Genomic DNA, 12,338 nt, shown 5'->3' with positions numbered 1-12,338 from the left:
TCTGCATCCTTTGACTCTCTATGCCCCCTATCCTCCAGGCCGGCTCGGTCCTCCCCTCCCGCTCCGTGGCTCGACGACTCATTGCGAGCTCACAGAACAGGGCTCCGGGCAGCCGAGCGGAAATGGAGGAAAACTCGCCTCCCTGCGGACCTGGCATCCTTTCGCTCCCTCCTCTCTACATTTTCCTCTTCTGTCTCTGCTGCTAAAGCCACTTTCTACCACTCTAAATTCCAAGCATCTGCCTCTAACCCTAGGAAGCTCTTTGCCACCTTCTCCTCTCTCCTGAATCCTCCCCCCTCCTCCCTCTCTGCAGATGACTTCGTCAACCATTTTGAAAAGAAGGTCGACGACATCCGATCCTCGTTTGCTAAGTCAAACGACACCGCTGGTTCTGCTCACACTGCCCTACCCTGTGCTCTGACCTCTTTCTCCCCTCTCTCTCCAGATGAAATCTCGCGTCTTGTGACGGCCGGCCGCCCAACAACCTGCCCGCTTGACCCTATCCTCTCTTCTCCAGACCATTTCCGGAGACCTTCTCCCTTACCTTACCTCACCTCGCTCATCAACTCATCACTGACCGCTGGCTACGTCCCTTCCGTCTTCAAGAGAGCGAGAGTTGCACCCCTTCTGAAAAAACCTACACTCGATCCCTCCGATGTCAACAACTACAGACCAGTATCCCTTCTTTCTTTTCTCTCCAAAACTCTTGAACGTGCCGTCCTTGGCCAGCTCTCCCGCTATCTCTCTCAGAATGACCTTCTTGATCCAAATCAGTCAGGTTTCAAGACTAGTCATTCAACTGAGACTGCTCTTCTCTGTATCACTGAGAGGCGCTCCGCACTGCTAAAGCTAACTCTCTCTCCTCTGCTCTCATCCTTCTAGACCTATCGGCTGCCTTCGATACTGTGAACCATCAGATCCTCCTCTCCACCCTCTCCGAGTTGGGCATCTCCGGCGCGGCCCACGCTTGGATTGCGTCCTACCTGACAGGTCGCTCCTACCAGGTGGCGTGGCGAGAATCTGTCTCCTCACCACGCGCTCTCACCACTGGTGTCCCCAGGGCTCTTTTCTAGGCCCTCTCCTATTCTCGCTATACACCAAGTCACTTGGCTCTGTCATAACCTCACATGGTCTCTCCTATCATTGCTATGCAGACGACACACAATTAATCTTCTCCTTTCCCCCTTCTGATGACCAGGTGGCGAATCGCATCTCTGCATGTCTGGCAGACATATCAGTGTGGATGACGGATCACCACCTCAAGCTGAACCTCGGCAAGACGGAGCTGCTCTTCCTCCCGGGGAAGGACTGCCCAGTCAAAACTGTTCGCTGCTCTGGCCCCCCAATGGTGGAACAAACTCCCTCACGACGCCAGGACAGCGGAGTCAATCACCACCTTCCGGAGACACCTGAAACCCCACCTCTTTAAGGAATACCTAGGATAGGATAAGTAATCCTTCTCACCCCCCCCCTTTTAAGATTTAGATGCACTATTGTAAAGTGACTGTTCCACTGGATGTCATAAGGTGAATGCACCAATTTGTAAGTCGCTCTGGATAAGAGCGTCTGCTAAATGACTTAAATGTAAATGTAAATGTAAGCTCGTCAACGGTAATGAATGTTTTATATTTTATTTATGCGATTTGGGTAGCGCCGGGTAACGCAAAATCTGGCGTTTTAAGTAGCGTTGCAGTACTTTGGGGGGTGTATGCTATCAGATAATAGCTTCTCATGCTTTCGCCGAAAAGCATTTTACAAATCTGTCTCGGTAGCTAGATTCACAACGAGTGTAGCTTTAATGCAGTACATTGTATGTGCATTTTAATGAAAGTTTGAGTTTTATCAAAAACTATACGTGGCGCACTTGAAATTTCCGCTGATTGATGTTCCCACCTCGGAACCACGGCCCTAACACCTTGTAAAATATGTTTTGTTTTCTGAATTTTTTCTAATGAGTATTTCTGTATTTGAATTTAACCCTCTGCAATCTCATTGGATGTTGGCCAGATGAGACGCTACCGACGCTACCCTAGAGAGGTTAAGAAATGTACGTTAATTAATTTGATTAATGTTATGGTGTTTCTATTCCAAGAAAAATTTAAAATGAATCCCCCATTTTTCTGGAAAATATGGTGCTGTACAACGTAACCAGTCGGGAGTAGCTACTGTACTCGAGCAAAATAATCCTAACATTTCCACACCCTAATTGTAGGCTAACCAATACCCAAACAAAGATTCAGTGAAAATTAAAAACTCATTGATTTATCAATACCAATCCCTATGCTTGTTTTAGAGCGGCAAAAAACGGTGCTGAAATAGTTGTCCACATATCATTCAGGGATATTTATTCCCATAGTAATTAATTATGGATCCATAATTAAATAAACATCTGTATTACAATTGTAATGCAGGGTTAATAATAAATTAATATATTTTTCGGGGTTGATGCATTTTTTGTTGGGGCAAATCTGGTTTTAGAGTACTTAAAACAATGCATTTGGTAGACTCGGTAAGATGGACTCACTGACGGTTGAAGATGATAAGCGATCGTCAAAGGCAATCAACACCACTCTAATCAGTCAGACAGTTAAAAAACGTGTGTGGACTGGTCTAGGCTACCAGGTGACTGCAAGTGAAGAGGAAAATTATCCTAACATTTCCAAATGTGTTTATCTACCATGTTGACACCAGTGTGTATCTACCATGTTGACACCAGTGTTTATCTACCATGTTGACACCAGTGTTTATCTACTATGTTGACACCAGTGTTTATCTACCATGTTGACCATAGTGTGTATGTACCATGTTGACACCATTGTTTATCTACCATGTTGACACCAGTGTGTATGTACCATGTTGACACCAGTGTTTATCTACCATGTTGACACCAGTGTTCATCTGGCATGTTGACCATAGTGTTTATCTACCATGTTGACACCAGTGTTTATCTACCATGTTGACACCAGTGTGTATGTACCATGTTGACACCAGTGTTTATCTACCATGTTGACACCATTGTTTATCTACCATGTTGACACCAGTGTGTATGTACCATGTTGACCATAGTGTTTATCTACCATGTTGACACCTGTGTTTATCTACCATGTTGACACCAGTGTGTATGTACCATGTTGACCATAGTGTTTATCTACCATGTTGACACCAGTGTTTATCTACCATGTTGACACCAGTGTTTATCTACCATGTTGACACCAGTGTTTATCTACTATGTTGACACCAGTGTTTATCTACCATGTTGACTATAGTGTTTATCTACCATGTTGACACCAGTGTGTATGTACCATCTTGACACCAGTGTTTATCTACCATGTTGACACCAGTGTTTATCTACCATGTTGACACCAGTGTTTATCTACCATGTTGACACCAGTGTTTATCTACCATGTTGACCATAGTGTTTATCTACCATGTTGACACCAGTGTTTATCTACTATGTTGACACCAGTGTTTATCTACCATGTTGACCATAGTGTTTATCTACCATGTTGACACCAGTGTTTATCTACCATGTTGACACCAGTGTTTATCTACTATGTTGACACCAGTGTTTATCTACCATGTTGACACCAGTGTTTATCTACCATGTTGACAATAGTGTTTATCTACCATGTTGACACCAGTGTTTATCTACCATGTTGACACCAGTGTTTATCTACCATGTTGACACCAGTGTTTATCTACTATGTTGACACGAGTGTTTATCTACTATGTTGACACCAGTGTTTATCTACCATGTTGACAATAGTGTTTATCTACCATGTTGACACCAGTGTGTATGTACAATCTTGACACCAGTGTTTATCTACCATGTTGACCATAGTGTTTATCTACCATGTTGACACCAGTGTTTATCTACCATGTTGACAATAGTGTTTATCTACCATGTTGACACCAGTGTTTATCTACCATGTTGACAATAGTGTTTATCTACCATGTTGACACCAGTGTTTATCTGCCATCTTGACACCAGTGTTTATCTACCATCTTGACACCAGTGTTTATCTACCATCTTGACACCAGTGTTTATCTACCATGTTGACCATAGTGTTTATCTACCATGTTGACCATAGTGTTTATCTACCATGTTGACACCAGTGTTTATCTACCATGTTGACACCAGTGTGTATGTACCATCTTGACACCAGTGTTTATCTACCATGTTGACACCAGTGTTTATCTACTATGTTGACAATAGTGTTTATCTACCATGTTGACACCAGTGTTTATCTACCATGTTGACACCAGTGTGTATCTACCATGTTGACACCAGTGTTTATCTACCATCTTGACACCAGTGTTTATCTACCATCTTGACACCAGTGTTTATCTACCATCTTGACACCAGTGTTTATCTACCATGTTGACCATAGTGTTTATCTACCATGTTGACACCAGTGTTTATCTACCATGTTGACACCAGTGTTTATCTACCATGTTGACACCAGTGTTTATCTACCATCTTGACACCAGTGTTTATCTACCATGTTGACCATAGTGTTTATCTACCATGTTGACACCAGTGTTTATCTACCATGTTGACACCAGTGTTTATCTACCATGTTGACACCAGTGTTTATCTACCATGTTGACCATAGTGTTCATCTGCCATGTTGACACCAGTGTTTATCTACCATGTTGACACCAGTGTGTATCTACCATGTTGACACCAGTGTTTATCTACCATGTTGACACCAGTGTTTATCTACCATGTTGACACCAGTGTTTATCTACCATCTTGACACCAGTGTTTATCTACCATGTTGACACCAGTGTTTATCTACCATCTTGACACCAGTGTTTATCTACCATGTTGACACCAGTGTTTATCTACCATCTTGACACCAGTGTTTATCTACCATGTTGACACCAGTGTTTATCTACCATGTTGACACCAGTGTTTATCTACCATGTTGACACCAGTGTTTATCTACCATGTTGACACCAGTGTTTATCTACCATCTTGACACCAGTGTTTATCTACCATGTTGACCATAGTGTTTATCTACCATGTTGACCATAGTGTTTATCTACCATGTTGACACCAGTGTTTATCTACCATGTTGACACCAGTGTGTATGTACCATCTTGACACCAGTGTTTATCTACCATGTTGACACCAGTGTTTATCTACTATGTTGACAATAGTGTTTATCTACCATGTTGACACCAGTGTTTATCTACCATGTTGACACCAGTGTGTATGTACCATCTTGACACCAGTGTTTATCTACCATGTTGACACCAGTGTTTATCTACTATGTTGACAATAGTGTTTATCTACCATGTTGACTACAGTGTGTATCTACCATGTTGACACCAGTGTTTATCTACCATGTTGACACCAGTGTTTATCTACCATGTTGACACCACTGTTTATCTACCATGTTGACACCAGTGTTTATCTACCATGTTGACACCAGTGTTTATCTACCATGTTGACACCAGTGTTTATCTACCATGTTGACACCAGTGTTTATCTGCCATGTTGACACCAGTGTGTATCTACCATGTTGACACCAGTGTTTATCTACCATGTTGACACCAGTGTTTATCTACCATGTTGACCATAGTGTTTATCTACCATGTTGACACCAGTGTTTATCTACCATGTTGACACCAGTGTGTATCTACCATGTTGACAATAGTGTTTATCTACCATGTTGACACCAGTGTTTATCTACCATGTTGACACCAGTGTTTATATACCATGTTGACACCAGTGTTTATCTACCATGTTGACACCAGTGTTTATCTACCATGTTGACACCAGTGTTTATCTACCATGTTGACACCAGTGTTTATCTACCATGTTGACACCAGTGTTTATCTACCATGTTGACACCAGTGTTTATCTACTATGTTGACACCAGTGTTTATCTACCATGTTGACAATAGTGTTTATCTACCATGTTGACAATAGTGTTTATCTACTATGTTGACACCAGTGTTTATCTACCATGTTGACAATAGTGTTTATCTACCATGTTGACAATAGTGTTTATCTACCATGTTGACACCAGTGTTTATCTGCCATCTTGACACCAGTGTTTATCTACCATGTTGACACCAGTGTTTATCTACCATGTTGACACCAGTGTTTATCTACCATGTTGACACCAGTGTTTATCTACCATGTTGACACCAGTGTTTATCTACCATGTTGACAATACTGTTTATCTACCATGTTGACACCAGTGTAGCGTTTATCTACCATGTTGACACCAGTGTTTATCTACCATGTTGACACCAGTGTTTATCTACCATGTTGACAATAGTGTTTATCTACTATGTTGACACCAGTGTTTATCTACCATGTTGACAATAGTGTTTATCTACCATGTTGACAATAGTGTTTATCTACCATGTTGACACCAGTGTTTATCTGCCATCTTGACACCAGTGTTTATCTACCATGTTGACACCAGTGTTTATCTACCATGTTGACACCAGTGTTTATCTACCATGTTGACACCAGTGTTTATCTACCATGTTGACACCAGTGTTTATCTACCATGTTGACCATAGTGTTCATCTGCCATGTTGACACCAGTGTTTATCTACCATGTTGACACCAGTGTTTATCTACCATGTTGACACCAGTGTTTATCTACCATGTTGACACCAGTGTTTATCTACCATGTTGACACCAGTGTTTATCTACCATGTTGACACCAGTGTTTATCTACCATCTTGACACCAGTGTTTATCTGCCATGTTGACACCAGTGTTTATCTACCATCTTGACACCAGTGTTTATCTACCATGTTGACACCAGTGTGTATCTACCATGTTGACACCAGTGTTTATCTACCATGTTGACCATAGTGTTTATCTACCATGTTGACACCAGTGTTTATCTACCATCTTGACACCAGTGTTTATCTACCATGTTGATACACCAGTGTTGTTTATCTACCATGTTGACACCAGTGTTTATCTACCATGTTGACACCAGTGTTTATCTACCATGTTGACACCAGTGTTTATCTACCATGTTGACACCAGTGTTTATCTACCATCTTGACACCAGTGTTTATCTGCCATGTTGACACCAGTGTTTATCTACCATCTTGACACCAGTGTTTATCTACCATGTTGACACCAGTGTGTATCTACCATGTTGACACCAGTGTTTATCTACCATGTTGACCATAGTGTTTATCTACCATGTTGACACCAGTGTTTATCTACCATCTTGACACCAGTGTTTATCTACCATGTTGATACCAGTGTTTATCTACCATGTTGACCATAGTGTTTATCTACCATGTTGACACCAGTGTTTATCTACCATGTTGACACCAGTGTTCCTCTGGCATGTCGGAACCAGCCTGTATCTGGCAGAGGCCCACCACCACCCAAAACGTAGGAATTTATTACTCATAATAATAATAATAATAATAATAATAATTTTAGGTGTCCATAATAATCTTTTTAGGTGTCCAATTACTGAATTGTATTAACTTTAAAAAATAAACTCAATATACTATGCTTTACTTTGAATCGTTAAATGTTATATTGAATGAATCTAATGAAGGTTCTGGGCTATAAGACGTCCTACCTGACTATTAGTTAGGTTAGGGTTAGAGTTAGACGTCCTACCTGACTATTAGTTAGGTTAGGGTTAGAGTTAGACATCCTACCTGACTATTAGTTAGGTTAAGGTTAGAGTTAGACGTCCTACCTGACTATTAGTTAGGTTAGGGTTAGAGTTAGACGTCCTACCTGACTATTAGTTAGGTTAGGGTTAGAGTTAGACATCCTACCTGGCTGTCTCCTTCCACTCCATCTCCTGCCCATCCACAGAGAGCAGCTCATCCAGCTCAGTGAAGAGTTGAGGTGGTGATGGTCCATCATCATCCTCTCCCAGCATAATGCGGATCCTCTCGCCCGCTGGAGAGACTGGAGAGAAAGGGAAGATACTACGGCTTACAGGCTGCTGCCCATCCAGGTTGGTTTTTCCCTCATCTCCTAACCCATTCATCTTGGCCCCTGGGGCCAGCTGGCCAACTCTGACCACTTGAGGTGGAGGTGGAGGAATCCTAACAAGAACCTCATCCCTCTCCTCATTCCAGTCCTCATCCCTCTCTCCATCCCTCTCCTTCTCCTTTTCTCCATCCCTTTCCTTCTCCTTCTCTTCGTGGTTGTTGTTGTTGTTCTCAGACATCTCTGTAACTTTTCACCCCCAACTGTCCAAGGGTAAGGGTTAGCTAACCCAACTGTCCAAAAGGTTAGGGTTATCAAACTAGGTCCCAGAAGGAGTGCAGGTGGGAACCATCCACAGATAAATCAACAGCTACACCTCTGTGGGAAAGTTACTGTCGTCTGTCCTCTGTCCCTACTGGAGCTCTCTTAGAACCAGGTAGAGGGAGGGTGAGGGGGTCCCCCAGTCCCCCACAGCCAGCCCCCCTCCTCTCTGTCCCCTCCACAGCTCAAATAGAAACCCTCTCCATTGGTCACCCAGTCAGCCCCCTTACCCTCCCCTCTGCCCCCTCTCCCACCTAATAGAGCCCATTTTATTGGTCCCCCAGCTTGGCATAGTGCCATGAGTCCCTCATTAAGAATTAGGAAATGTTTCACAAACTGCCCATTCTCAACAAGAAAGCTTTGCTTTCTCTCTCCCTTGTTTTCTAATTTGAATATTTAGTCAAGCATCAGTGCCCACATAAAAAAGCAGGATATCAAAAATACTGAAATATAAATACTACTTTTCAACACTAGCCCTCTTCAGATGTGTTTAACATGGATCACATGACTATAGACACTTACAACAAGTGGTGTCGGTGACAAGTATTGGTAGTCAGAAGTTGAACTGAACAGCCTGTTGATAAAGAGAATAGTGCCTTTCCCATTAGTTCTATGTAGGACACACACACGTGCACACAGAATGCACACGCACATGTGATATGGTTGGTTGGTGATAGCTGGTTACCAGTGATCCCTATAGTATTAACAATGCAGTCTCTGGTGGAACATATTGTACATGTTCCATCATTATTAAAATGGTGAATAATGTCTTTCTCTAGGAACACTGTGTTGGGAAAGCCGTGCTCCGAGAGAAAGACTGTGTGTTGGGAAAGCCATGCTCCTAGAGAAAGACTGTTGGGAAAGCCATGCTCCTAGAGAAAGACTGTGTGTTGGGAAAGCCATGCTCCTAGAGAAAGACTGTGTGTTGGGAAAGCCATGCTCCTAGAGAAAGACTGTGTGTTGGGAAAGCCGTGCTCTCAGAGAAAGACTGTTAGGAAAGCCATGCTCTAGAGAAAGACTGTGTTGAGAAAGCTGTGATCCTAGAGAAAGACTGCTAGGAAAGCCATGCTCCTAGAGAAAGACTGCAGGGAAAGCCATGCTCCTAGAGAAAGACTGTGTGTTGGGAAAGCCGTGCTCTCAGAGAAAGACTGTTAGGAAAGCCATGCTCTAGAGAAAGACTGTGTTAGGAAAGCCATGCTCCGGGAGAAAGACTGTGTTGGGAAAGCCGTGCTCCTAGAGAAAGACTGCTAGGAAAGCCATGCTCCTAGAGAAAGACTGCAGGGAAAGCCATGCTCCTGGAGAAAGACTGTTGGGAAAGCCATGCTCCCAGAGAAAGACTGTGTGTTGGGAAAGCCGTGCTCCTAGAGAAAGACTGCTGGGAAAGCCATGCTCCTAGAGAAAGACTGTTGGGAAAGCCATGCTCCTAGAGAAAGACTGTGTGTTGGGAAAGCCGTGCTCCTAGAGAAAGACTGTGTGCTTTGCCAAAACATACAGACAGACCAGGAGAGCAACACAACAACGAACCAATACAAAGATATCATTGTGCCAAGACACCCTGCTCTTTTCACTTGCATTTCAGCCACTAGTGAATATCAATGAAACATCCACTGAAGCAGATTCCTTCACGCTACCGGACCCTTGCCTGCCAAGTCCACAGCTCTGATATCACTGGAAGTCATGCAGAGGAATGCCAGTCAGACCAAGAGATTATGCAACACTTCAGGACAGCAAGATAGTACAACAGGGTTGACATGTTCTAATGTAACCCTGCCTGTATCCACATAGTTTAACAGGGATGACATGTAAGCATTTTTCTACGGCTGGCCATGCTTTCCACCTGACTACCCCAGTCAACTGCCCTGCACCCCCCACAGCAACTTGCCCAAGCCTCCCCATTTCTCCTTCACCCAAATCCAGATAGCTGATGTTCTGAAAGAGCTGCCAATTATCTGTCGAAGTTGTTGCAACCCCTATTACTAGCCTGTTCAACCTCTCTTTCATATCGTCTGAGATCCCAAAGATTGTGAAGTTGCCGCGATAATCCCCCTCTTCAAAGGGGGAGACACTCTAGACCCAAACTGTTACAGACCTATATCTATCCGACCCTGCCTTTCTAAGGTCTTCGAAAGCCAAGTTAACAAACAGATTACCGACCATTTCGAATCCCACCATACCTTCTCCGCTATGCAATCTGGTATCCGAGCTGATCATGGGTGCACCTCAGCCACGCTCAAGGTCCTAAACGATATCATAACTGCCATCGATAAGAGACATTACTGTGCAGCCATATTCATCGACCTGGACAAGGCTTTCTACTGTCAATCACCACATTTTTAGCGGCAGACTCAACAGCCTTGGTTTCTCAAATGACTTCCTCACCTGGTTCACCATCTATTTCTCTGATAGAGTTCAGTGTGTGAAATTAGAGGGCCTGTTGTCCGGGCCTATGGCACTCTCTCTCTGAGGGTGCCACAGGGTTCAATTCTCGGGCCGACTCTCTTCTCTGTATACATCAATGATGTCACTCTTGCTGCGGGTGATTCTCTGATCCACCTCTACGCAGACAACACCATTCTGTATACTTCTGGCCCTTCTTTGGACACTGTGTTAACTAACCTCCAGACAAGCTTCAATGCCGTAGAACTCTCGTTCCGTGGACTCCAACTGCTCTTAAATGCAAGCAAAACTAAATGCATAGTCTTCAACCGATCGCTGCCCCCACCTGACCACCCGTCCAGCACCACTACTCTGGACGGTTTTGACTTAGAATATGTGGACAAGTACAAATACCTAGGTGTCTGGCTAGACTGTAAACTCTCCTTCCAGACTCACATTAAGCATCTCCAATCCAAAATTACATCTAAAATATGCTTCCTATTTCGCAACAAAGCATCCTTCACTCATGCCGCCAAACATACCCTCGTGAAACTGACAATTATACAGATTCTCGACTTTGGTGATGTCATCTACAAAATAGCCTCCAACACTCTACTCAACAAATTGGATGCAGTCTATCACAGTGCCATCCGTTTTGTCACCAAAGCCCCTTATACTATCCACCATTGCGACCTGTACTCTTTCATTGGCTGGCCCTTGCTTTATACTTGCCGCCAAACCCACTGGCTCCAGGTCATCTACAAGCAAGATAAAGCCCCGAATTATCTCCGCTCACTGGTCACCATAGCAGCACCCACCCTTAGCACGCGCTCCAGCAGGTATATCTCAACGGTCACCCCCAAAGCCAATTCCTCTTTTGGCCACCTTTCCTTCCAGTTCTCTGCTGCCAATGACTGGTACAAACTGCAAAAATCACTGAAGCGGGAGACTCACATCTCGCTTACTAAGCTTTAAGCACCAGCTTTCAGAGCAGCTCACAGATCACTGCACCTGTACATAATTAATCTGTAAATAGCCCATCCAACTACCTCATCCCCATACTGTATTTATTTATTTATCTTGCTCCTTTGCACCCCAGTATCTCTACTTGCACATTCATCTTCTGCACATCTATCACTCCAGTGTTAAATTGGTATATTATAACTACTTCGCCACTATGGCTTATTCATTGCCTTACCTCCCTTACCTTACCTCCTTTGCACACACTGTATATAGACTTTTTCTACTGTATTATTGACTGCATGTTTGTTTATTCCATGTGTAATTCTGTGTTGATGTATGTGTCGAACTGCTTTGCTTTATATTGGCCAGGTCGCAGTTGTAAATGAGAACTTGTTCTCAACGAGCCTACCTGAATAAATGAAGGTGAAATAAATAAAATAAATAAATAAAATATTCTGTTTTAACCCTCCTGTTTCCACATAGTTCAACAGGGATGACATGTTCTGTTTTAACCCTCCTGTTTCCACATAGTTCAACAGGGATGACATGTTCTGTTTTAACCCTCCTGTTTCCACATAGTTCAACAGGGATGACATGTTCTGCTTTAACCCTCCTGTTTCCACATAGTTCAACAGGGATGACATGTTCTGCTTTAACCCTCCTGTTTCCACATAGTTCAACAGGGATGACATGTTCTGTTTTAACCCTCCTGTCTCCACATAGTTCAACAG

General features: G+C 43.3%; 1 protein-coding gene across 3 annotated transcripts in view; it reads right to left on the bottom strand.

Annotated features, from left to right (window-relative positions):
* Positions 1–8,412, bottom strand: part of LOC118374644 (electrogenic sodium bicarbonate cotransporter 1-like) — a 165,089-nt gene extending 156,677 nt beyond the window's left edge. For 2 of the 3 annotated variants that reach the window (XM_052460801.1, XM_052460800.1), the window contains exon 1: positions 7,788–8,412. In XM_052460801.1, the coding sequence (XP_052316761.1) occupies positions 7,788–8,188 (401 nt within the window). In that variant the 5' untranslated portion in view covers positions 8,189–8,412. The remainder of the gene's footprint in view (positions 1–7,787) is intronic. The other variant, XM_052460802.1, reaches the window with a different exon arrangement.
* Positions 8,413–12,338: the final 3,926 nt, after the last annotated feature.

This window comes from Oncorhynchus keta, chromosome 14, assembly GCF_023373465.1.
Source record: "Oncorhynchus keta strain PuntledgeMale-10-30-2019 chromosome 14, Oket_V2, whole genome shotgun sequence".
Lineage (NCBI taxonomy): Eukaryota > Metazoa > Chordata > Actinopteri > Salmoniformes > Salmonidae > Oncorhynchus > Oncorhynchus keta.
This window is presented reverse-complemented; position numbering and strand designations above follow the sequence as displayed.